The sequence below is a fragment of the Hylobates moloch genome, unplaced genomic scaffold (genome assembly GCF_009828535.3).
Source record: "Hylobates moloch isolate HMO894 unplaced genomic scaffold, HMol_V3 SCAFFOLD_1, whole genome shotgun sequence".
Lineage (NCBI taxonomy): Eukaryota > Metazoa > Chordata > Mammalia > Primates > Hylobatidae > Hylobates > Hylobates moloch.
Window position 1 is genome coordinate 22,392,240 of NW_026652276.1, and position 25,869 is coordinate 22,418,108.

Sequence of the window (25,869 nt, forward strand, 5' to 3'; positions counted from 1 at the left end):
AGGGGGGCCACCACTCCACTTGCCCTGTCTGGGTGTGGTGGGGTGGGGTCTAGTGGAATAGGAGTGTCAGTGCAAGCCCCAGCCCCATCTGAGCCCTGGCTGGCTGGGCTCAAATGGGGCTCCATCGGTCACTGTTCCAGCTAGGCTGTGCTGCAGGGCTCTCAGGGCCAGGGGCTCCCCAAACTTCAGGGCTCCACCTATATCTGGGAAGAAAGGTGAGTCCTGAAGATGAACTGTCAAGAAGTAAAGTGGTGACTGAGTGGAGAGTGCTAGGGACAGGGCAGGCAAGGAAGGAGACACTTAAAAGAGTGCCCAGCACCCCCACCATCTTCAACAGCACGGCCAGAAGAGTTCCCTGTCTCTTTGTTACACACCCTATTGCCACTTATCTTCCACTTCACAGATGCCTCCCCTCCCCTCTAGGAATCCTGTCCCCCATGGGCTGGGAGGTGGTGGGGGCAGTCTGTGAAGGTCAAAGCACCGGAAAGTTTCAAGTGAGCTTCAATGGTTTTTTGAAAGCACCAGAAAATGTCCATTTACCTATGATAAGATTGCCTGTGCTAAGTAAAATGTCACTTTCTTTGCTTTTGGTTGGCATTGTATTTACTCAGCAGGTAACCCTGTTTAGCCCATGTTGATCAGGAGTCCTGAGTGGCGATTACATATGTCTAGAGTTAATTAACAAATTAGAAAACCAAACAGTTACTACCTAATGCATTAGGTAGTAACTAGTTTGAGAGACTACATCTTTAAAGGAGAAATTATAAAAAGAATCCTAAGGCCCGGCGCGGTGGCTCAAACCTATAATCTCAGCCCTTTGGGAAGCCGAGGTGGATGGATTACTTGAGGCCAGGAGTTCCAGACCAGCCTCGCCAACATAGCAAAACCCCATCTCTAATAAAAATACAAAAAATTAGCTGGGCGTGGTTGTGCACACCTGTAGCCCCAGCTACTTGGCAGCCTGAGGCACAAGAATCACTCGAACCTGGGAGGTGGAGGTTGCAGTGAGCCGAGATGGTGTGGGTGACAGAGTGAGACGACTGTCTCAAAAAAAAAAAAAAAAAGAATCCTTGCTGCAAACATTGGGAGGCTCTGTCAAACAGGCTTGTGCCAAAGGGCGGCCAGGATTCTCAGGGCTGGCAGTCCAGTGATAAGATGTGCTCATGAGTTTCTTTAAAAACCAACTTGGTCTTCCCATGTTTGTTATATCTGAGATACTGTTTCCTATTATGTTTAACACAGGACCTAGGAGTCAGGCAGCCACACTTGAACCCAAATCCTGTACTTATTAGGTTCTGTGAACTTGGGCCAGTTCCTCTTAGCCTCAGCCTCAGTTTCCTCATCTGTAAAATGGGGATAATAACCAACCCCATCTCACAAGGCTGATGTAAACATTAAATAAGGCAATACACGTAAAGTGCTTAGTGCTTAGTACTGAGACTGGCACACACTAGGCTCAATACATCTTTTTTTTTTTTTTTTTTGAGACAGAGTTTTGCTCTTGTTGCCCAGGCTGGAGTGCAATGGAGCGATCTCGGCTCACTGCAACCTCTGCTTCCCAGGTTCAAGTGATTCTCCTGCCTCAGCCTCCCAAGTAGCTGGGACTACAGGTGCCTGCCACCATGCCCAGCTAATTTTTGTATTTTTAGTAGAGACGGGGTTTCACCATGTTGGCGAGGCTGGTCACGAACTGCTGACCTCAGGTAATCCACCCGTGTTGGCCTCCCAAAGTGCTGAGATTACAGGTGTGAGCCACCGCGTCTGGCCAATAAATCTCATTAGTATGATTGTTGTCATTATTACTAGTATGGTATTTGTATAGCCATGACATGGACAGGCCTGACCAGAGGACATGGGTTTGGATCTGCAGCAGTGTCAGGTGGGTTGTGTACCTGGCGGGTGTGAAGAGAGAGCTTTGGGCCTTGGAGGGAGGCTAAGAAGAAGGCCCGCTGTCACCCACCTGCCAGCTCCAATGTGACTGAGCAGGTCTGCGTGCCGTGACGGTTTCGCGCGGTGCAGGTGAGGGCCCCCATGTCCCGGCGGCTCACCCGGCAGATCCGAAGACAATACTGGTCATCATCTGGCTGGCTCAGCTCGTACACACCTGCCCGTGCCTCTAGGAGGGCCCCTCGGCAGCTAGGGGACACATGACAGGGAGGTCACCCAGATCTTGCCCCAGGGCATTCTGGCCAGGCTGGGCCAGACCTGGGCTGCCACATGTGGGAAAGGGGCCCACCTCCTCCAGACGACCTGGGCCTCCACATGGTTGAATGTGACGGTGACGCTGGCAGGCTGTCCCTCCACCACATACACGATGTCCGGTTTGTCCAGCACGGCAGGGGCCTCCTCCAGGGGTGGGCCTGGGAGGACAGCGCAGGCTCTGTGCTGGGCTTGACGCCAGGTCCTCAGCACCTGCCACTCCTTTAACACCCCTCATCAACACTTGAGTTCCATTTTTACAGATGGGGAAGCTGAAGCTCAGAGAGGTTTAGCGATTTGTCCAGGGAACACAGCCAGGGAGTGGCAAAGCTGGGCTTGTGGGGTTGGACCCCAGCAGGCCGATCCCAAAGCCTGAGCTTCAGCCACCGTGCCCTGCTGCTTTCAGGAGGGAGAAGGAAGTGTACAGATGGGCCAAGGTCCCACCCAGCCAGGCTGCTCCTGCCAGTTACCATGTCCAGGCCAGCCCTTGAGCCTCCACCACAGGGTCCCATTCCCCATCCCAGCAGCTCCCACCCCCACCCGACAGGAGCACCCAGGCTCACCGTGCTCCAGCAGCTGCACAGGCTCAGAAGGGGGCGAGGGCTTGCTGCTGCTCTTGACAGTGGTGCTGAGGACCCGGAAGATGTGCTGGACCCCCTTACGCAGCCCCGTGGCCGCCCACCCTGGCTCCCGTAGGCCTGTGACCAGTGCCGTCCACTGGTCCGAGCCCAGCACCTGGTGCTGCACTGTGTACGTCAGGGAGTCCGGGTCTGGCGGGAGAGGAGCTACTAGAGCCTGCTGTTGCAGGTGCAGCAACCCCTCCCCATCCAGCTGGCCCATGACCCTGGAACTCATCATTAGTCTGCTCTGAGGACGTTCCTCAGTCTCTGCTGTTGCTTCCTGCCTGTCCCCCCATCTGCTCTTGCCCAGCCACTTCCCTGGGAGGTTTAGAGCCAACAAGGTACCAGTACAGGCACAGATGGGGCAGGAATTGAACTTGATTCCTTGATACCTGAGGTTGGGAAACTGAGGCGGAGTGGGAGGAGGTCCTGGACAAGAGGAGGAGAGGGCATTTGCAAGTCCCGACCCAGGCACCCACTCTGAGGATGGGAAGGGAATGTGGCGGTGCCCTGTGCCTCCTCTCCTGACCCAGAGCAAGAGCCCCATGCAACGTGGAGAGAAGACGGGCAAAGCTGTTCCCGCCAGCATTCCATCAGCTCCTGCCCCTGCCCATCTGCTTCCGGGGCCTGGCCCCCAGGGTGACCTGCCTGAGCCTGCCCTGTCCACACCCTTTCCCCACCCACCACCCTGTGCAGCGCTGACCCACCGATGGCCATGTCCAGACTCCTGGGGGGGTTCCATGTGAGTGTGACCATCCTCCCCGTCACAGCCACCACCTGCGGGGCACCATCTGGAGGGCCTGGGACCACATCTGAAAGCCACAGGTCAAATGTCTGCTGGGTCCAAGGGCCCAACAGCCCCACAAGATCACTGAGCCTCAGGGCAGGAGGCTAGGGCCTGGGGGCTCAGCCACAGGGGCAGGGGCAAGGCAGGAGGGTCCCCAGGGGATGGAGGGGAAGGGAGCTGGGTGAAGGCCCCTTTCCCTGAGCCCCCATGTAGTGCCAGAGGCCAGGTTGTGCGTGCAGCTGACCACGAGGGTGCCTGCCTCACCTGTGACATACAGGTGGGCATAGCAGGCAGCTTTGCCCAGCTTGTTGGCAATGACGCTCTTGTAGACACCGGCGTGCTGAGGCCCCACGGCAGGGAACACCAAGCGATGGACATCCCTGTCTGGTGGGGGAGGGACAGTGACACTGGGCCTGAGCCCGGAGGATACCTTGAGGGGTAGGCCCATGCCATCCCAGGCCTGTTCCCTCACCCCCATCCACTGCAGGGAGGAGGCGAGTGGGGAAGGATGGGGCAAGGATGGGGCAGGCAGCAGGAAGTGCATCCACAGTGCAGCAAACTCTGGGTCCGGGCCCGGGCTGGCTTCCAAGTCTACATCTGCCCTGGCCCCTCTGGTCTGTCCCTCCAGTGTGTCAGGCCAGGCAACTTATCATCTTCTCTTCCTCCTACACTGGGCCACCCTCTGGGGTCCCTGCCTCTGTTGACCGGCCCCTCGTCTTCCCACCTCTGCATGGTCACAACCTCTATGTCAAAACTCGAACAAAGCTTTGTTCCCAAGGCCCCTCCCCTAAGCCCTCTTCTCCATCCCCAAGGCCACTGCCATTCTGTCTCCAGCACAGCTTCAGGGAAGCCCTCCAGGAGGACAGCAAAGCCCTCAACCCAAACTCCCTGCCAGCCACGTCTCTGCTGCTCCTCTGCATCTTGATGCTGGCAAACTATCAGGCCCCTGAACGAGCCACTGAGTTCCATCTCCAGGTCATTGCTCACAACATTCCTCCCTTGTGGAATGCTCTCCTCTTACCTAAGGCTTCCTTGTCCTTCAAGACATAGTTTAAGTGGGTACAGCCCATGAAGCCCCCCTGCCCCTGGCCTACTCTCTACCCCTCATCCTCTGACTCCTCCCAGGACCCCAACCCTCTCGCCAGCACATCGATGGGCACTGGCCCACCCTGCCTTTCATGGGCAGGGGCTCTTCCTCTTGCATCAGTCATAGCTCCTGACCTGGCCTGCAAGCTCCTTAAAGAGAGGGCTGACGTTGTCAGATCTGCTTGTCCCACCAGACCCAGAACCTCACACACAGTAAGTGCCAAATACATTCTATGATATATTACAAGAGTTGCCTGCTCTGTGCCCAGCCTATACCAGGTACCTGACATGCTTTCCCCCCTGCGAATCCTCGCAACAACCCTAAAAAATTATCCCCATTTTACCAATGACGTCAGAGATATTGACTTGTTCAAGGTCACACGGCTAATAAATGATAGCTTGACCTTGGTACCATGTGATTCCAAAGCTCTTTCCCTACTCCCTGCTCCCTGGATGATAAGGAGGCTGTCTCTGGCGAGGACACAGAGAAGAGGCCTGCACTGTCCTCCTTCATGTCAGGGCTGTCCCCAGACACCCCTCCCTTCTCTTTGCAGTTATCTCTGCATAGAACAGTCACCCATTCATTTATCTCTGCTGACACTATTTATAAGAGAAGAGAAGCCAAGGGCTGCCAGTGACCCCAGATACAGGCAGAAGCGGAGACGCCAGTTTAGATCCTGAGACAGACACTCACCCAGGGCCTCAGAGCAGACTGGGAGACAGGGAGGCCTGCTGCTGAGAATGACAGCCATGGGAGGCTGTGGGCAGGGGTCGGAGCCAGGGTGGCATCACTGGAGATGGGCAGGCGGGCAGGCAGGGAGAATGTAGCATGGGTGACAGGGACATCCTGGTTAAGAGCTGGGCACCAGTGTCAGACAGTCCTTTCTTGCCTCTGGGCAGCTTCCTGTATCTCTCTAAGCCTCAGTTTCCCCATCTGTAAATGGGGCTAATAGTACCCACCTTACAGGCCTGTGGCAAGGTAAGATGGTCCTTGTCACACCTTTAGCTCTCAGGGCCTGGCACTTAGAAAGCACTTAATGAAGGTGATCTTTGTCATATTGCAGCCGTAAGAGGAAACCATCGTGGGTCAAAGAGTGGGCACTGTCTTATGGGAGGTGGGCAGACCTTCTCACACAAGACTCAGATTCCTCCAAGGATGGAACTGAGATGCTCCCATAAGAAAGTATCCCAGGCTAAGAGGACACCAACCCAAATACATTCCTCTGTGTCTCCCCTGGCCCCTTCTTCTTTATTTGCTATTTGTTAGCAACCCTGGACACAGCATCCCTTCCATGCTAGACACTGCCCACACCTGCTTTTTCACTGCAATGTCTCCAGGAAGTACCACCGCTGATGATAATGGCTACTAAAACAAGAATAGTGAGACTTTACACCTCCCAACTGCTTGCTAGGTGCCAGGCCCTGCTCTAGGGCTTATATGCATTAACTGATTTAGTCTCGTAACAACCCAATTACAGATGAGAAACTGAGGCACAGAAGGCTTCTGTAACTTGCTCATGGGCCCGATGCGGGTTAGTAGCAGGCTGTACTGCCTGCCCAGTCAGTGCTAACGGGCACTGAGGGGTGACTCAGCAGATGAGTGCTGTGTGGGCTTGCAGGGGAGGCAATGACCTCACTGTCCCTCCGGGTTCCCTTCCCCCAGGCACCCCGTCTATGGTCAGGCTACAAAGGAAAGGCCTGGGGAAAGTTGGGGAGAGGGGCAGGGCATTGCAAGCCAAGAGGGTGCTGCAGGGGACACTCCCGGGGTCCTACCCAGACACGTACACTGTGTCATGCGCCGGTCGTCGCTGCTCTGGATGCGGTGGCCATTGTGGAACCAGCTGATGGTGGGGTAGGGCAGGCCGGTCACCTGGCACTCTAGCATGGCCTCCTTGGCCAGTCCCACCTCCAGGTCCTGCAGTGGCCGCAAGAAGTCGGGAATGGACAGCCGCTCCAGCTCACCCTGCTCTGGCTCCTCGGGAATGGACGGCATCTTCTCCAGCTTCGAGCTGCAAGATCACATGGCTGCCCAGAGGCCCAGGGCCATGCCTCCCACCCCAGGGCTGGGCTGGCCCCTCACAGGCAGCCCCAGCATCGTTTGGGGCCCCGGTGGTACCTGGGGCCTGAGGCGGCTGTCCGGGGCTCTTCTACATACAGCTGGGCTGAGCAGTGGGCCTGGCCATGGGTGTTAACAGCACTGACCGCATAGAGCCCCTCGTCCTCGCTGCCCACATGGGCAATGTGCAGTGAGTGCAGACCCCCATCCTGCCGCAGCCGCAAGTTCTCACTCTCCTCCATGGGGCGGCCTGCAGAAGGGAGGGGTGGGAATGCAGAGCAGGCACAGTGAGGGGGCCCTGCCCTCTGGGTGCACCCCATCCCCACCTGGACCCTTGTGGGGCCCTCAACACCTGCAGCACAGGGGCCGTACCAAAATGAGTCCAGGTAACAAGAGGGGGCGGGGTGCCGCTGATCTTGCAGTCGAAGCGGGCAGCTCGGCCCTCCAACACCTCCACATCTTCCAGCAGCCGTGTGAACAGGGGTGCCAACGAGGGCCGCACGGTCAGCCGGGCACTGCAGGTCAGCTCATCTGCGGGGCAGGGGGCAGCTCAGAGATAGGGAAGGCCAAGGAGGCCCAGGCATCCCAACCCACCACTCCTGACCTAAGGCTGAGCAGGAAGCTGGAGCCTGGACAGAGCCCAGCAAAGGCTCTGGGTACTCAGGGGAGGAAGTGGGTACAGATCCAGAGACTAGAACTCGAGAGGGTGGAGGTCAGCATGGGTGGGTGCAGACTGCCATGGTGGGCTGGGGACTCCATAGGAGCCCAGAGCCTGGCCCCAGCTCCCCCCTCCTCCTCTCACCCTGCCCACCCTGGATGAAGCACAGCCGAGCTCTGAGAGGGTCCTAGAAGCCAAGCCCACCCCTCCTCCATCTCCTTCTCAGAATTCTCCTCTGTGCTGGGGTCATGCCCATGCTCCTAGCCAACTGCCCCAGACCCAGAGCAGATGCCCCTTGGCCCCACTCTACCAACCCCCAAAGAAGCTTCTGGAGGAGATGAGGGTCCCTTATGCTGACCCGATGCACCCTCCTGCTTCTAAAGCCCCTCCAGCTTCCACTTAGGTCTTCATCACCCACAAATAGCGAGGCAGGTGCCATAATCTCTGCCCTTCCATGAGGGCAGGCCCAGGTCAGAGATAGCATCAGTGGTAACAATGGCTGGCACTTATTAGGCAGGTGTGCCATTTGAAACCCATTTCTGGAATGGTCAGTGCCCTACCCTCTCCTGGAAAGGCCCTGTGACAGGCCCTGTGCTTTGTTCTTCACATACACTATCTCATTAATCCTACCAATCCCTCTACAGAGGAGGAATGATCACCATCCCTGTTCTACAGATGAACAGGCTAAAGCTCAGAGAGATGAAGTGACTTGTTCAAAGTTATGTGGCTGGTGACTTGCAGGGCAGGCGTGGGAACCCACGTTCACCTCAGCAGACACACTCCCTCCTAGGAACAGTTAACCCTGTTTCGGCCTTTCCTTTGTGCTACGCACTATTCTAAGTGCACATTTTACTGAGGCCAGGGCAATGTACTAGCTCCCACCCTACCCCCCTTCCCCTAGGGGTTGGAGCTCTGTTTCCCGGGTATCTTACTGTGCACCTCCAGTCCCCTCCCTCCAGCTCTTGGGCACCCATGGCAGCCCAAGGCCTGAGTGGGGAGTTACCTTTGGCCGTGCTGAGCTTGCAGGTGTAGACGCCACTGTCGTCCTCATGTACAGATGTAAGCAGCAGCTTGCATTTGCGGCCATCAAAATGCATCTTGCATTTGAGCAGTGCAGGCTGCAGCAGGCGGCCACGGCACAGCCAATCCACCTCCACGTCAGTGGGCCCCGCCACCAGGCACTCAAACAGCGCCATCTCCCCGGCCCCCACGTCCACGTCCTGCAGGGGGGCCAGCACGGCCAGGGACCGGCTTTCAGGGTGTGCTGAGGGGAAAGCAGCCACGGGGGCCACACACAGAGCAGAGACACACAGGGTGAGGGAGACACACATATGCACGCAGAGAGAGACAGACAGACACAGAGAGAGAGATGCATTTTGTTCTCTGGAGATGGGGAAAGCCCACCCACCTGGCCAGGACAGCAAGGCATGCCCAGACCTGGCTTCGAGATGGCAATCCAAGCGGGGCCAGGGAGGGTGACTCATGGAGGCAAGAGGGAACTGAGGGAGGGGAAACCGAGAGGGCCACGCGGTGGCAGAGACAGCGGCGGGGAAAAAAAAACAACACAACACACCAGCTGGGTACAAACTGGACTTTATTTGAGTTAAGAAATAGGTGTTTCCAAATCTCTCCACGCTCACTACAGTGGCCCCCTGCCCCTGCTCCTGCACCAAACCTGGTTAACTCCCTCATTCCCAGACAGAGCACCCCAGCCCTGACAGGGAAGGAGGGGGCCCCAAAGGGGTCCTAAACCCGCCAGGGCTAGGGCTCAGCCAGGCTGTTCATCAGCACAGAGCCTGGGGCCTCTGGCTTTTGGTCTTTTGTGGAATAGAAAGTGTTATGCCATTCGAAACCCATTTCTAGAATGGTCAGTGTTCTAACCCTTCCTGGTAAGGTCCTTATCAACAGCCCCTGCTCCTTGGGCCCCTCCATGCCATGCCCTAATCTCTCCCACTCTTTCTCACCCCACCTCAGCTCCGAGGCATCCTTCCCTGACTGTCACAGACACACAGACAGACAAACAGATAGACAGGCCTGTAGCAGCAGTAGCACATGCACTCGCCCGGTGCTCCCCTTCAGGGAGAGACTCGGGGGGTTGATACCCCTCGCAGCCGCCCCTTCCCAGCACTCAGTCCATCTGTGGGCCTCCTGGCCTGCACAGCCATGTGTCCACTTGGGGAGGGAGGGTCCACAGGGGCCCATGGGCTATCCCCCTGGGGGCTGCATGGGGTGGGGAGGGGAGGCTGGGACGGGTCCGGGCCGGCGGGCCTGGGTCTGTGGGCAGGAGGCAGTGAAACACAGCGAGGTCCGAGAGGTGCCTGAGACAGGGGCGCGGCTCGGAGGGTAGCGGGGGGAGCGCAGGTGGCCCCCTGAGCTCACTCGCCTGTGTACAGACAAAAACCTCAGTCAGCAAGCGGCAGGTTAGTGCAGCATACACGCACGCGCACACACACACATGCACGCACACATGCACACACACGCACACACGCACGCACACGCACACACATGCATGCACACACATGCATATGCACACATGCACACACACGCACGCACACGCACACATGCACGCACAGGCACGCAGACCTGGCTAGGGCCCTTCTGCATAGAGGGCTGCCTCTCACACTGCCAGGGCAGCACTGCCACTCGGCTCCCCCAAGGTCAGCTCTGGGCTACGAGGGCTGGCAGCTAGCCAGAGACTGGTTCCTTGGGGTTCCTGGGCAGGCAGAGACCCCGGGCAACCAGGCATTCATGGGATCAGGAGCACGCCAAAGCCTCAGGGTGTCCGAAGGAATCCCCAAGAGAAAGAAGCACCGAAGACATGGGTTAATACAGAGAAGCGAGGCAGAGCCAGGCCCTGGAGAGAAAGCAGGCCAGGGAGGAGGGCTGAAGAATCTGGAGACCAAGGAAGTGGCAACTACAGGAACGGCAGGCACAGAGGAGGGGAACTGAGGCAGGGGGGCCAGCAGAGGGACCACGACTGTCAGGGTCTGAGCTCTGAGCCTTGGGGAGGGTCAGGGGCTGGGGGCCGAGTGAGAAGCGAGGAGAGGAAGTGAGGAGCCATTGAGGCGAAGGGTGAGGTGGAAGGCAGGATAAACATTTTTGGCCTTCGGTGAGGAAAACCCACGGCTCTCGAGGGCCCCCTAGCCAGGGCCTGGCATTCCTGCTGCCTGAGAAGGCCCCTGCAAATATGCCCCAGGCTCTGGGAGCCCAGGCCTCTTCACACGTCACAGCTGTGCTCACCCTGGCACCCTAGGGTCCATGTGATGCTCCAAGCCTAAGCCACCCCAAGGGCCCCTCCGAACGGGTCCAGCCACCAGACTCTCCCCACCGCTACCTCACAGTAGCTTCTGCACAGCAATGGGATGGGAGGGTGGGCAAAGGGGCGAGAGGAGATGGGGAGGGAGATGAGGGAGGGTCTCGGGCAGAGCAGGGTGACAAAGGCTCAGAAGAGTGTAGAGACAGCTTGGCCAGTGGCAGATGCAGGGTCTCTGGCTGCCGCCAGGGCTCCATGATGGAGCAACAGGGAAGGTGGTGTTGTGTAGTAAGCTCAGCACGGAACAATGTGCTGTGCAGCTTTGGGCAGGTCACTTCCTGTCTCTGGGCTTTGGTTCACGCAACAATAATATAAGCAGCTGGACTAGGGGTCCCTTAAGGCCCTTTCAGTGGTGGCATCCTCTAACTGAGGCTGTGTGAGAGCAGACAGTGGGGGAAGGAAGGGGCCAGGGCCAGGTGGGCATCCATGGAGAAATCAGGTACTCACCTCGGACCTCCAAGCGGGCCTCGCACTGCCGAGCGCCATACTCATTGACTGCTTTGCAAGTGTAGAAACCAGCATCGCCACGCTCCGCAGCCAGGATCCGCAGCCGGCACAGCCCACCCTCAGCCTCCTCTGCAAAGCGCCGCTGGTCTGGGCGCACGGGCTGGCGGTTTCTCAGCCTGTCAGAGGGGCAAAAACTCAGTCCCAGAGCCCAGGGTCCTGATGTGCGTGCACAGGAACTGGGGCTGCAGCACTGTGCAGGCCTCTCCTTGCCTGTGCAGTTTGCCCAGTCAGTCCCCAGATCTGTCCCACTGACCGTGGGCATCCCTGGTTTCCAGGGCTAGGTTTTTACCCCCACTCTGCCATCCCACCCACCTCTAGGAGCTTCCAGATCACTTCTAACTGCCTGGAGCTCTCCCTTCTCGGAACCCTGCTGCATTCAGAGTGGAGCCATGCTATTTAGCTCTTTTTTCTTTTCTTTCTTTTTTTTTTTAACAGGGTTTCCCTCTGTCACCGAGGCTGGAGTGCAGTGGCACGATCACAGCTCACTGCAACTTCTATCTCCCCAGGCTCAAGCGATCCCCCCACCTCAGCCTCCTGAGTAGCTGGGACTACAGGCACACGCCACTATGCCCAGCTAATTTTTGTATTTTTTGTAGATACAGGGTTTCACCATGTTGTCCACGCTGGTCTTGAACTTCTGGGCTCAAATGATCCTCCTCTCTTGGCTTCCCAAAGTGCTGGGATTACAGACATTGAGTCCTCATGCCTGACCCTATTTAGCTCTTAATAATTCTTAAACTTCCCCATGTCTTATTTTTGTTTATTTATAATGGACAGATAGCTTTCCCACTTCCCAAAAGGGATATGAAAAAACTTACAATGTTAAAAAAAAATCACAGTGGGGGCTGGGCACAGTGGCTCATGCCTGTAATCCCAGCACTTTGGGAGGCCGAGGTGGGTGGATCACCTGAGGTCAGGAGTTCGAGATCAGCCTGACCAGAAATCCTGCCTCTACAAAAAATACAAAATTAGCTGGGTGTGGTGGCACATGCCTGTAATCCCAGCTACTCAGGAGGCTGAGGCAGGACAATCCCTTAAACCCAGGAGGCGGAGGTTGCAGTGAGCCCAGATCGCACCACTGCACTCCAGTCTGGGTGACAAAGAGTGAAACTCCATCTAAAAAAAAAAAATCACAGTGGGGACCAGACAATCAATTAAAAATTAAAAACAGAATTCAAACCAATAAAAAATTAGCAAGCTGAGTAATCCATGTTCCAGGCACCCGGGATGAGCGAGGCCCCTCTGCTTAGACCCACATTTAACTCTGGGCTGCTGGCAGCTCAGAAACAAATTGTTATGCATTTGTTTTTTTTTTTTCAGCAACAGGGTCTCGCTATATTGTCCAGGCTGGAGTGCAGTGGCGTGATCATAGCTCACTGCAACCTGAAACTCCTGGGCTCCAGTGATGCTCCTCCTCACCCTCATAGGTAGGTGGGCCTACAGGCATGTACTACCACGTCCAGCTAATTAAAAAAAATTTTTTTGTAGAGACAGAGTCTCACTATGTTGCCCAGGCTGGTCTTGAACTCCTTGGCTCAAGCAATCCTCCTTCCTTGGCCTCTGAAATGTCTTGCTCCTTGCTAATTTTGGGAGGGGGGTGATTTTGTTTTTGAGACAGGGTCTCACTCTGTCAGCCAGGCTGGAGTGCAATGGTGTGATCTCAGCTCACTACAGCTTCCACCTCCCAGGGTCAAGTGATCCTCTTGCCTCAGCTTCCCAAGTAGCTGGGATTACAGGCTTACACCACCACATCCGGCTAATTTTTTGTATTTTTAGTAGAGACAGGGCTTCGCCATGCTGGCCAGGCTGGTCTCGAACTCCTGGCCTCCAGTGATCCACTCGCCTCACCTCTCAAAATGCTGGGATTACAGGCGTGAGCCACCGCACCCAGCCATTTATCCCAAATGGACAGACATGAGACCCAAACCCCTCCCCAGAAAAGGAAGCCCTAAATAAGCCTGGAACATGGGGCAAGGGACGGGGTGCCGGGGGGAGTACACTGCTGTCCCTGAGATGAGGCCCCTGAGGCAGATCATGGGGAAGCCCACCAAGTTTCCATTTCCTTCCACCCAAAGCCAGACCTCCCAGAGCCAAGCCTGGCATAGAGTCGCTGGTGGGTGGTGGGAAGTGTGGCTACTCACCAGGAGACCACAGGCTTGGGCTCCCCCTGCACGCGGATGCTCATGATGACATCTTGGCCTTCTCTTACTGACTGGTCCATAAGTGAGACCTGAAGGGGGTACCCCAAAGTGTCAGGGGAAGACAGTCGGGGCAGAGCCTTGGGTCCTGAGGGCTGTGGAATCTGAGATGGAGGACTCTTCCACAGCCAGACTGAGACTAGCTCTGGGTAAGAGGGTTTGAATGGGAGCAAAGTTCCAGGTCTTGCTGGTGCCTAAGCATGGCCCCAAGAACAAGGGGGCACCCAAAGGAACAGGGGCACACAGGAGGCTGGGCCCCAGCCTCAGGGGTCTGACCTTGAAGGTGGGGGGTGCCTTGGAGCCAGTGTCAGAAGAACGGCGGTTCTGGCTGGGACTGGGCTTCATGGTGGGGGTTCGGGGCCAGGTCTCCCCAGGCTCTGGGAACTCCTCTGGGGGGCTCAGGTACTCCTCGTCGGAGGTGATGGGGCTGCTAAAAGGGGATGTAGACCCACCTGGAGAGAGACAGAGATAGCTGCCAGGGAGGAAGGCGAGCAGAGAGCCTGGGAGAGCTGGCTGGAATGTCGCCCAGAGCCCAGGAGTTAGGGCAGCTCCCCGAAGGCTGGCCCTGCCCTGACTTCACCCCCAGGCTCCTGCGACCTCGCCCAGCTGCTTCCTCTCCCTGAGCCCCCGGAACCTCCTCTGCCACTGGCTCTGCCAACACTGACCCTGCTGATCCTCCCAGGAGGGGACACCGTTAGGGAAAGGCCTGGGGCAAAGGGTTCTGGCAGCAGAGGGGCCACTCCTGGGCCTGGTGGGAGAATTCCACTGGAGCAGGGAACCCACATTCCTGACATGGACTAGGGACCTAAACTACCAACTGCAGGCTCCAAAAGCAGCGGGAGCAGGTCTATGGAACCCTGGACCAGCATGGCTAGGATGCCCATTTCTTGGGCGAGCTGGGCCTGGTGCAGAGGAACACACACCGCAGACAAGTCACATCCCGACCTCGGTCCAGGGCCAATGAGGCGGCACCATCTAGCCTGCCCCTCCCCCTTTCCCTTCTCAGCTTCCTGCCGTGCAAACCCCAGGGGCACCTGTTGGCCACGGCCCTACATCCTGCACCCCCAAACGCTCCAGGGATACGAAAGCAGAGCTGGAGTCATCCACAGAAAAGGGCAGCTCAGCCTGGGGAAGAGGAGGGGGGCACCAGAGTCAGCCTTGGGGGAGGGGTGTCCCCAGGGCCCTGACGCCCTCCCCTGCAACTGGCCAGGGTCCCAGTCTCGCTGAGCTGGCTCCTATCCGACTGCCAAATACAGACATGAAACTGCCACAGCCCCCTGGCATCTCCCCGGGGTCCCCCCACCCCAAGCCCTCAGCAGGGCTGTACCCCAACTCACCCCAAGGCTCTGCACAGACCCCAGCCTGTGCCTGTCCTGAAGGCTCTGCCCTGGCACCAGGCCCTCCTGCTGCCTGCCCACTGCCCACCCCAGCGTGGCTCCCCAGGGAGCAGGAGCCCGGCCTGTCCAGCCCGCCCAGCCCCACTCACTCGGCTGACCCAGCTGAGGCCCTGCACGGAGAAGGCCCTGGGGGAGGGGAAGGCGCCTGAGGAGGGGAAGGAGGAGGTTGGATGGCAGGCCGGCAGGCAGCTGGCTAGGAAGGTGGTGCCTGCTGAGACCACAGGCAGCCTGGGCCCTGGTGTGGAGGGGGAGGAGAGGGGAGAGGGGAGGGAGGGCGGAGTGCAGCCGTCTGGATTTAGCCACTCTGCTCACTCCCAAGCCGCGCGACCTGCCTTTCTTCTCCTTACGGCTTCAGACCCTGACAAGAGCAAAGCCCTCTCTGCGGCGCCTTGACTCAAGGTGTGGGGCCTCCGTCCCCAAGAAAGACAGGGGAGGGGTGGCACTGCGCTGTGCCAATCGAGACGCTTGCTCTGACCCATTTGTTCTGACATGTCCACCAAAGGAGGTGCCCGTGGGAAATGTTCCCTGTGTTGCCCCTTGCTCTGACGGAACCACCAAGATCCCTGACCTGGGAATGTGCTAACGAGCCTCAAATACTACAGAGCCAGGGCATACCTGTTTTCTTTGGCCCTGAAAATCAGAGAACTGTCAAGATCTTTGCCCTCCTTCACAGAGATGGGGGAAGAATCTGAGGGGGCCCAGAATCCCACCTCTGCCCCCTCATCCCTGCCATGGAAGGTCTGGCCAGCAGCCACCACAGGGCCTAAGGCCACATCCAGCCTTCCGACCCATACCGCCGGGGCACCTGTTGGCAACTTGCCCGCCACCCATTGGCCCCACTAGGGAGGACAGCGGGGGCTGCCTCCCCCAAGTGGCCCCTTATCATGAGAACCCATTTGTATCTGGGATGGGGAAGGGGTTTGGACACAGAGCCTGAGAGAAGGAGGCTGTTGAGCAGGGGTCACATGTCCTTCTCCCTCTTCCTATCACCTCACCCCCCAACCCGGGGCCACATTCCCAAGCCATGATCTGTGTTTCCCAGCATGGCCAGTAAGGAAGGAGGGCTGGGGGCCAGGCAGAGGAGGGACCCACGGTTCAGGCTGGCTGTCTTGAGGTAGGGTTGGGGAGAAGAGTCGGAATGGCATTTGGTGCTTAAGGCAGCTGATGCTGAGATCACAGGCACAGCCCCGCAGGCGGGCGGTCCTACCCCTCTGTGGAGCCTGGAGTCCTGCCCCAGGGTCACCTCCAGGCTGGACAGTACTGAGGCGGCTCACGGGCCCAGGGACTGGGAGCAGAAGCAGAGCTGAAGGCCAGATGGTCAAGGTTTGCAGGGAGCCTCAGAGACCCCTGGTGGTGTCCAGGGGAACAGCATGCTGGAGGGCACCCAGCCAGCAAGCGAGCCCCCATCCTCAAGCCCCTTGGAGAGAGAGACTGTCAGAGCAGCCCACGCCTCTTCCAGACAAGGCAGTAGCCTCTGCCCCTCCATACCTCCAAAAGTGAGTGACCAAGGAAGCTGATCGAGGATTCCTGAGGCTCCATACCAGAATCCGGTGCCACCTAGTTTTTTCCCTGGCCCCATAGCAAAAACCATCTTTGGAACCAGTCCCTGACATCCCAGCCCTGCTCCACCCACAAGCCCAACTCTCACTGTGGCAAACACAGTTACATCAGCCAGGAAGGAGGGGGCAGGTGCCCCCCTAAACCTAAGAGGCACATACACTCAATGGCCCTGAACAACCCACCACGGAAGTACCGCCCCTTCACACTGGCTCCCAAGCCCCCACGCTGACCCCATGCTCATGTCTGCCCTTTCAACATCACTCTCAGGTCAAACTCATTTGATGAAAATACTGGCGTTAGGAAAGCACACAGGGAACTCCCTCTCCTCAGACCAGCACATCCACCGGCCCCAACTGTTTCAGTGTCCCCTGATGTGTTCTCACAATAGACAGAGTTGCAGCCACCACTGCGAATATCTAGTACATAAAAGGTATCACACACAGCCCTTTGCTTCAGGGCTTCTCAGAATGTTACTTGACCTACTCCCATCAGGACCACCTCGGGCTTATTTAAAATATAGATTCCTCAACCTTACTCCAGCCTGCAGAATTAGATTTTCTGAAATGAGATGTCAGGAAACTGCATTTTAAAAAGCATCCCAGATGACTCTTAGGCACATGAAAGCTTAGGGACCACTGCTGATCTTTATGGGAGGAGGACAGCCCTAAGAGGTGGTATCACTAAGCCCCTCTTCACTGGTCCAGTCAACCTCAGAGCAGGGCTTTGAACCTAGGAGGTCTGGCTGCACAGCCCGTGTGCTTCCCATGGCATGACCTAGTCTCCCATCTTGGGCACAATCTCTAACTCTAAGGCAGTGGTTCTCAAGGTTTTCTGTGCATCAGAATCACCTGGAGGGCTCCTTAGACCATAGAGTGCTGGGCTCCACCCACGGAATTTCCGATTCAGTAGGTCGGGGCTGGGGCCAATAATCTGCATTTCTTAAGAGTGCAAAACGCTTATTGGAAAAAAAAAAAAAAAGAAACTGCATTTCTAACACATACTCAGGTGATGCTGATGCTGCTGGTCTGGGGGCCCCACTCTGAGGACCACCGCTCCATGGTCTCTTTCCCAAGCTCCCCTCATAGGCAGAGCCTCATGACCCTTGTGGCTGGGTGTCATGCCTAGCCTCACTTGTGTGTGTCACTCATGTTGTTCAAGGTCTTGAAAAGTCATGGGGGTCTCTGCCTACTCACTGCCACCTCACATACAGCTCTGCAGTCCACACAGCCCCTAACCATCCAGGAGGGCCCCCAGGCACAGCTGCCAGTGCTAAGGAGTGGCAAAGACATGGTCATGTCCTCAGGAGCCTTCTGGGTGGTGGGGAAGACAAGCCAGATACACAAGTGACTATAAGAGCAAGCAGGAAGTATGAGGTAGCAAGAGAGCAGCAGGTAAGGGGCGTGGGAGTACAGAAGGTGGGAGATGACTTTTGGCCCAGGGAAAAAGAGAGAACTGAAGGAAGAGGCAGTATTGGAATTGCAGTTTGCAGGAAAAAGGGAAAAGTATTCCCGGCAGAGGAAAGTGCATGCAGAAAAGTTGGAAGCAAAAGGCATGTGTGCAGAGGACTATAGCTCAACTGTCTGTCTATAAACTGGGTAAAGAAGTAAGGAGTGGAGCATCCACTGTTCAAGCAGGTGCCTCCCACTGCCACCCGAGGGCCAGCCTCAGGCCTCTGGCTCCTTTTGCCCTATGGGTGCAGATGGTAGAGGCCACCCGAAGGTGTGCAGCCTTTACTCTGTAGGCAAGATGGACTCTTTACAATTCTTTTTGTTTTTGTTTTTGTTTTGACACAGTCTCAGTCTGTCGTCCAGGCTGGAGTGCACTGGTGTAATCTCAGCTCACTGCAACCTCCACCTCCAAAGTTCAAGCGATTCTCCTGCCTCGGCCTCCCTCAGTAGTTGGGATTACAGGGTCCCACCATCACACCTGGCTAATTTTTGTATTCTTAGTAGAGACGAGGTTTCATTATGTTGGCCAGACTGGTCTCAAACTCCTGGCCTCAAGTGATCCACCTGCCTTGGCCTCCCAAAGTGCTAGGATTACAGGTGTGAGCCACGGCACCCAGTCCATAAACGGTTTTTTCTCCTTATGATTCTTGAGGAAGGGAGTGATAGGCTGCAAGTTAGCCAGCATTTGCCTGTGGCTTGGCCCTTCCCAGCTGGCCCTCCACATATGCTGTTTCAATAGGTCCTCCCCAGGCAGTTCTTGAAATGTCTGCTGTGGTAACCCCACTGTGAAAAAGTCAGGGAAAGGGAGGACACGGCTGGCCAGGAGGTGGGCATTTCCACAGGGTGCTGACATGAATGCTTCCCCTTGGACTGAGAATGTTTCAGGCTTAGTTCAAAATGTACAAGCCGTCAGATCATTTCACATGGTCAGCCTGACCTAGCCCCAGAAGTGATTAATTTTTCTTTTTTCTTTTCTTTTCTTTTCTTTTCTCTTTTTTTTTTTTTTTTGAGACAGAGTCTCGCACTGTCGCCCAGTCTGGAGTGCAATGGTGTGATCTCGGCTCACTGCGACCTCTGCCTCCCAGATTCAAGTGATTCTCCTGTCTCAGCCTCCCAAGTAGCTGGAATTAGAGATGCCCATCACCACACCCAGCTAATTTTTTGTATTTTTAGTAGAGACAGGGTTTCACTATGTTGGTCAGGCTGGTCTCGTACTCCTGACCTCATGATCCGCCTGCTTGGCCTCCCAAAGTGCTGGGATTACAGGCGTGAGCCACTGCGCCTGGTCATGATTAATTTCTTACATATGATTATGTTAGTTTGCTCCAGGTGAGGAAAAGTGGCTGCAACAACAGTAAATGAGCTCTCAATTCTTCTGACAGGCTGTGAGTGATGGCCCCCATTCTAGGTACCAGCCTCGGGGAGGCCACCTGTCAGGCAGGCTTGTTTCTGGCAGACAGGAGGGTAGAGGAAGGGCTGAGTTTGGGCAAGGGGACCATGCCACACTGCTTTGTCAGGTGTTGCCCAAACCCCCATCGAGGACTGATGATGGGGGCCATGTGGCATCCTCCCCATCGGCAGCCACTGCCATCACAAAGGAGAATCTGCAACTACGCCACAGGTGGCCAGAGACCAGGGGCAAGAGAAGACAGGGACTGACATGGATGCTAAGGTTTTCTTCCTTGTTTTTGTTTTCATGGCCCCCAATAAACAACCTATTTTCTGCTGTGGTCATGTTGATTCTATGAGTGGGACCAGAATGTGCTTCGATGAGCTATATCCTCTGTCCCAAGTGTCCTAAGCCAACTCGCCCTCCTCACAGACCCTCAGGAATCTCACCGAGTAGGTAGCCTGTCTGGTATGAAGATCCTCACTTTACAGCCAAGAAAACCATGACCAGCTAAGGTACAATGAAGAGGCCAAGGTCTTGGCTGGAAAATGCAAGAATCTTGGGCTCAAATATAGGAGACGTGTAGTTGAGGGAAGGACTGGAGGTGGGCAGCATGAGGCCCAGGCCCATGGGGCCTCCCATATTCCCACTTCCTCCTGCCCAGCACCCAGAGGGCCTCCTCTCGGGGCACACAGTGGGGAAGCTGGGTGTGCTCACATCAGGCATGCAAGGAAACAAAAGGACCACAGCTGTGCTGGAGGTGGGGAGTCAACAGAGGAAGGAGAGAAAGCCCCTAGTCCGACCCATCCACAGAGGGCATCACCAGTGCCCTCCCAGTGAGCTCATGAGCTCAGTTCCATCTCAACCTCAAACTTCTTCAGAGCAACAGGAAAGGGGGGTGGGACAGTGTCATGGTTAGGAGTGTAGGCTTGAGAGACCGAGATAGGGCTTCAAATCATAGCTCCAGCCTCCAGCTGGCCCTAAGCTCCTAGAGCTGACCATCCCAAGAAGGCAGCCACTAGCCACCTGAGACTATCTAAACGCAGTTATTAAAATGAAATTAAATTGAAAATGCAGTTCCTCAGTCACCACAGCTGCATTTCAAGGGCTCACTAACCACATGTGGCTAGGGCTACCATACTGGACCACACACATATAGAGCATCTCCATCATCACAGAAATGTCTATTGATCAGTGCTGCTCCAGACAAAACTGCTGGGATTACAGGTGTCAGCCACTGTGTCCAGAGAGCAATTTGCTAAAGTTTTCCAAGTCTCAGTTTCCTCATCCGTAACATAGGCATAATAATAGAACCTAGCTCATAAGGCTGGATTAAACAAAATAATCAGATCAACACAGGGCCTGGTATATATGAAGCACTCAATAAGTGCTAACTGGTCATGTATTATTTATTTATTTATTATTTTTTTGAGACAGAGTCTCACTTTATCACCCAGGCTGGAGTGCAGTGGCATGATCTCGGCTTATTGCAACCTCCACTTCCTGGGTTCAAGTGATTCTCCTGTTTCAGCCCCCAGAGTAGCTGGGATTGTAGGCGTATGCCACCACGCCTGGCTAATTTTTGTATTTCTATTAGAGACAAGGTTTCGCCATGTTGGCCAGGCTGGTCTCGAACTCCTGACTTCAGGTGATCCACCCGCCTCAGCCTCCAAAAGTGCTGGGATTACAAGTGTGATCCACCGCGCCCGGCCTGGTCATGTACTTTTATTTGCACCCCACACTAAGTTTATTTGCTTCATGGGCAGTTATTTCCATCACCCTAAATCACTTGTTGCTGATAACATCTCTAGGCAGATTGCAAGTGCTAAATAAAGGCTGCTGGCCTGGTGCTAGCTCTACTTCACTTTTCTATCCATATTTTTGTCTTCTCATCTGTAAAATGAGAATGTCCCCACCTGCCACACGTCCCTCCAAGGGATATGTATGGCACAATGTTATCGCCAGGAAAGAGATGTGAAAGGGCTTGGGAAAGTCTATGACACCCTCCAAACAGAAGAAACTGTTTAGAGAGCTGTAGCACTTGGCACCTGGTTGGCACTCAATAAATACTTGTGCGATGGATGTGGGCAGCGGTGGGGAATGCTTTGCTTTGGTTAAGCACACTTCTCACACTCCCAAGCCACCCGCCCCCATCCACACATCCGCTTTGGGAGAACGGCTGTGGTCTCAACAGAATGATTCAGTGGGGTGGAAAGGGTGGGAGGGACCAGGGGAACTGGTGAGGACCAGCTCCTGCCCGCACAGACCCTGCCCCTAAACCGTGGTCCATGGGGCCGCATTCTCTAGTTATCCATTCCCTGGTTACCATGGCTCCCAACCAGGAATTGAGATCTGTGGGCCCTCAAAAGCAGGCCCTGTTGGGGTGGACCCCAACAGGGGACTGGGCAACCAGCCCTGGTTACCATAGCACTGGGCAGGGGGAGGGTGAAGAGCAAGACGGGGAGGGGGAGGAGAAAGAGAGGGCGGTGGCTGCATGCAGGCCTCTTCCCACAATACACTGCCCACAATACACTGCCCACTGCCTCCCTCTACCTGCTCCCCACCAGGCCCACGGGCAAACTGCTGGACTGCCTCCCCTGGCCCCACCCCTCACTGCCTGCAGACTCAAGGCCTGGGACCACCCCTTGCCAGATGTCTGTGCCATCCCCAGGTTCCACCCACTTTTGCTGCTCTCAAGTCCACTGGCCCCCATCCAGCCACTCTGGACTAAACAGTGCCTTGTAGGGTAAGAAAGTCAGCTTGCTCCACAACAGCCAGAGCCAAGTCTGGACCCACATGCCTGCCCCCCAGGCCCTGGGGCCCCCGAGCCAGCCTGACTTAAGGAGGTGGCTGTCTTGCTGCAATGCCTGATGCAACAGACTAATGCGATGAAGGCTTTTTGGCTCCCCAGGGCAGAGGTGCAGAGATGCTGTGATGAGCTGAGGACACAGGGGCTGAAAAATATGGAGGGTCTGCAGGATATGGGCCTTCCAAGGGGAGAGGTGGAGTCCCCAAGGCACAGATGGGCTGAAGAAAGGGACAGAGAAGGATCAGGCACTTACTTCCCAGATCCTTGTAGAAACCTGAGCTCTTGTACACAACATCACCCGTTAATAACGCTAACAACTAACATTTGTCTATAGCTTTACAGTTCATAAACCTCGTTCACACATTCGCTTTCATCCATGAGGACGGTGTCATTATCTCCGATTTACAAATGAGGAAACTGAAGCTCAGGAGGTTCTATGCCGCAAATACAGAACTCTCAGTCAAGGGCTGACAACTGCCTCGCCCCAAGCTGCCTTTCCAACCGTAAAAGGCTCCCAAATGGCCCTGAGTCAGTATCGGGGCACCCCCCATCCCAACCCTCGCCAAATTTCAGCCCAAGCCAGGTATTGACTGGAGTCCTGGAGCCAGGCCTGGGCCCCCTCAGGGGAGCTGGGAGCTGAGTCAGAAGCCAGATCCCGGAGGTGATGGAAGGACAGAAGCATGTGGTGGAGGGATGGGCATGATTCAGCGGGGTAGGAGGGGTAGGAGGAGGAGAAAGCCTGGAAAATGGGCCCCTGGGAGGGATATGCAGCTAAGGAGGATGAAGACCTGCAGTGGCACAAGCCAGACTGTGCAACCAAAGGCTCTACTGGAGCACAAGACTGTGATCAGATGCATCAAGAACTCCCTCGCTGCTCAGGTGCTGAGGCCCTGGGACAGGCACACAGGCTCTGCCATCTTGTCTCCTGCATCACTTCATGGAAGAAAGGGACAGAACACCATGTGCTGTTCCCCCTCTTGGCATGTCCCGCCTTCCCCGTGCCGGTCTAAATCCCAGCCTCCTTCAGGGCGCCAACGTCTCTCAGCGCAGGCATCCCAGAACACTAAGCAACTGCTCGGATGTCCTCGGCACTAGATTCATCTGCTCCGCACTGTCCCCCAACCTAGGTCCTCTGATCCAGGTCTGGTCACCCAATGGGAACCCCCTTGAGGGTTGAGTGTGTTTTCCTTCTGTAATGCCCCCTGACCATCCTCACCTCCCCGAACCCCAGGCCCGGGGTCAGTGCATTGTCAGGCCCAGCAAGCTGAATGAGCTGAACTGGCCATGTGCACCGACACTGATCCAGCTGAGCCAGAAAGAAACTGGGCTGAATCCCAAAGAAAGTAGTCTGACACCAAGTAAGGGCTTTCACAAAAATAGAAAACAAGGCGGCCTCGGCACTGCCAGCCCCTGAGAAGTGCTCTTGGCTGTACCCTTTTTACGACTTTGGGTTCAAGAAAAGTAGGGGGAAAGTGGCTTGTGGCACTCGAAAGCATCCCTTTTTACTGGGAGGGGGGACTGTCTTACAGGGGAAATGACTTCAGAAGGCTTGTGGTGGCTCTTAAGCCCTGTGAGCGGAGAGATTCTTTTTCTTGGAAACTCAAGGACAATTTGCTTTCCCCATAGGACCCTGTTCAGGGAAATGCCATGGGAGGATGGCATTTAGAGGATGGCTAAACACAAATTTCACTGACTTCATGAATTGGCCAGCCTTGTGTGCGCCTTGGGGATTTGGCCTCTGCCCTGAGGCCAGGGCCATTTAAAATGCTTTCACCAGAGCTGCCGACACCCAGAAGGGATTGCATGGCCTGCGTACGCTGGCGGGGTGCCCAAGCTTAAGGCTGAGAGTGGGAAGGGAGGGGGATTGGGGTCTGGGCCAGGGAAGAGTCACGGCTTGCCCCCACCCAGCCCCAGGGTTGATGGGCTCCCTACCGGGTCTCACGGTCAGTGAGGCGGCACAGGTGGCCTGGCCCAGCTCGTTGGTGGCGGTGGCCATATAGCTCCCGGCGTCCACTGCCCTGGCCTCCCTGAGCAGCAGGGTGTGCCGCTCACCCTCGGCCCGGAGGAGGAGGCGGCCCTCGCTGCGCAGCGCTGACCCATCCTTGTGCCAGGACACTGTGGGGAGGCACAGGGACCCGGCTCACCACGGCCCACAGGCACCCACTGAGAATCTCTCACTCTTACCCCACACACCACACAGGAGCCCAAACCTCTCAGCACCCCAGGGAATCCAGAAGAGTCCGCCCTCATTTTGGGAAGCTCAGGTTGCCCTCCCCTCTCTCGGGGGTCCTGAGAAATGTCCCCGAACACACACACAAGTCAGGGCAGCCCCCATGGAGGGGATAATTCCCCTCCTTCCCACCCCTCCCTTGGAGGAGTCCGAGGGAACCTCCCCTTCCCTTCTCACACACCCCCTCCCAACCTCAACCTCACCTTGGCCCAGTGCTGGAGCTCACCTTGGGGCAGGGGGTTGGCAGTGACGATACACTTGAGCAGCACGTCTGCCCCTGGTGCCACCACCACATTCTGCAGGGGGATCTCAAACACGGGGGCCTCTAGGGGCTCTTCTCCAGCAGACACGTAGGAGTCATCCGAAGACTCTGCCGGACACAGGAATAACGGGGTAAGGGGCCATGATCCCTGCAGGGATGACAGCGGGAGAGAGAGTCCTGGTGGCCTGCATCCTAGAAAGCCAAACTCAGACAGAGGGGCTTCTAGAAAGCAGGGACTTGGGGAGAAGAGGGTCTGCCTCCTGAATGTCCTTAGGGAACAAAGGAAGTCAGAAGGCGCATTCTCAAAACAGGTCAGGGCAGCCTTGACTCCATGTTAGTGTGGCTGTTCCTCACCTTCATCCACAACTAGAGCGTTGGCTTCTGGAGAAAGACAGGACCACACTGTGTATGTCTTTAATATATCAGCCATCGTGTACGGCATACCAGGCCCTATGCAAGGCACTTGGAGGGGCACAAGCTTTCAAACAGACAAAGGACAAGCTAAAAGCAACCCAAGACTTAAGCAATAACAGCGGTGTCACAGGGCAACACGAGGTGAATTGTCAAATGTGTGAAGCCATCGGATTCAAAAGAGTGAATGGTAGGTGGTCTGAGAGGCCTACGAAGATCAGATTTGATTTCATCCATTCACCAAATAGTGACCCTGTACTCCCAGCATACTGAGTACTGTATGGGTACCAAGAACGCTAGAGGAAGGATCAGTGGTCCCTGCTTACAGGAAGCTCATACATACAGAGAGATGACAAACTCCACTGTCACGGCTCTCTCTGGGCATTCTCCAACTCTGACATTCCGTAAGCTAGATAAAGGACAATGTACGTAGCCAAAAAAGCAGTGAAAATCCCAATTCTGCTGTTTCCTAGCTACAAAACCTTGGGCAAATTAGCCTCTCTGAGGCTCAGTTTTGTTATCTGTAAGATGGAGGGGAAAAGACCCTCTGAAACTGACATATAGGCTGAAATGAAATAACATCTGTAAGGGCCTAGTTAACACAATGCTGGCACATAGTTGTGTGTTTGCAATAATGGTGGCCAGGAGAATGATGGACAGGGGCCTAGTTATCTCTAAAGATTCTAAGGTGGTAATACTTAAATGCAAAATAATTTTGACGAAGAAAAATACAGTGTAGTAAGTGCAATGAAAGAGATCCTGCCAGGATCTCCCAGGAGCAGCAGGTAGAGGCATCTATTCTGGAGAAGCAGTGGAAGTGGGTCAAGGACACCTTCCTCTGCCTCTCCAGGAGTGGGCCTCAAGTTGATGTGCAGGATGAGGGGTGGGTGCAGAGCCATTCTCTTGTTGGTGATGTTGTCATCACCCATGGGAAGGTT

At 55.8% G+C, this 25,869-nt stretch overlaps 1 protein-coding gene across 10 annotated transcripts in view; it reads right to left on the minus strand.

The window, feature by feature from the left end:
* The window catches only part of SPEG (striated muscle enriched protein kinase), a 51,456-nt gene that overhangs the window by 17,725 nt on the left and 7,862 nt on the right, over positions 1-25,869 (minus strand). For 8 of the 10 annotated variants that reach the window (XR_004370260.2, XM_032754396.2, XM_032754397.2 and 5 more), the window contains 14 exons: positions 24,485-24,628; positions 23,961-24,143; positions 13,701-13,876; positions 13,368-13,456; positions 11,167-11,342; positions 8,410-8,670; positions 7,121-7,279; positions 6,809-6,998; positions 6,478-6,701; positions 3,871-3,990; positions 3,527-3,631; positions 2,763-2,969; positions 2,237-2,360; positions 1,961-2,136 (listed from right to left, as the gene is read on the minus strand). Coding sequence is in view for 8 of the 10 variants with exons in the window: in XM_032754396.2 (XP_032610287.1) it covers positions 1,961-2,136; positions 2,237-2,360; positions 2,763-2,969; positions 3,527-3,631; positions 3,871-3,990; positions 6,478-6,701; positions 6,809-6,998; positions 7,121-7,279; positions 8,410-8,670; positions 11,167-11,342; positions 13,368-13,456; positions 13,701-13,876; positions 23,961-24,143; positions 24,485-24,628 (2,334 nt within the window). In the remaining 2 variants the exon portion in view is untranslated. Of the gene's footprint in view, positions 1-1,960; positions 2,137-2,236; positions 2,361-2,762; positions 2,970-3,526; positions 3,632-3,870; positions 3,991-6,477; positions 6,702-6,808; positions 6,999-7,120; positions 7,280-8,409; positions 8,671-8,985; positions 9,790-11,166; positions 11,343-13,367; positions 13,457-13,700; positions 13,877-23,960; positions 24,144-24,484; positions 24,629-25,869 lie in introns of those variants that run through there. The other 2 variants (XR_004370261.2, XM_032754406.2) reach the window with 2 other exon arrangements.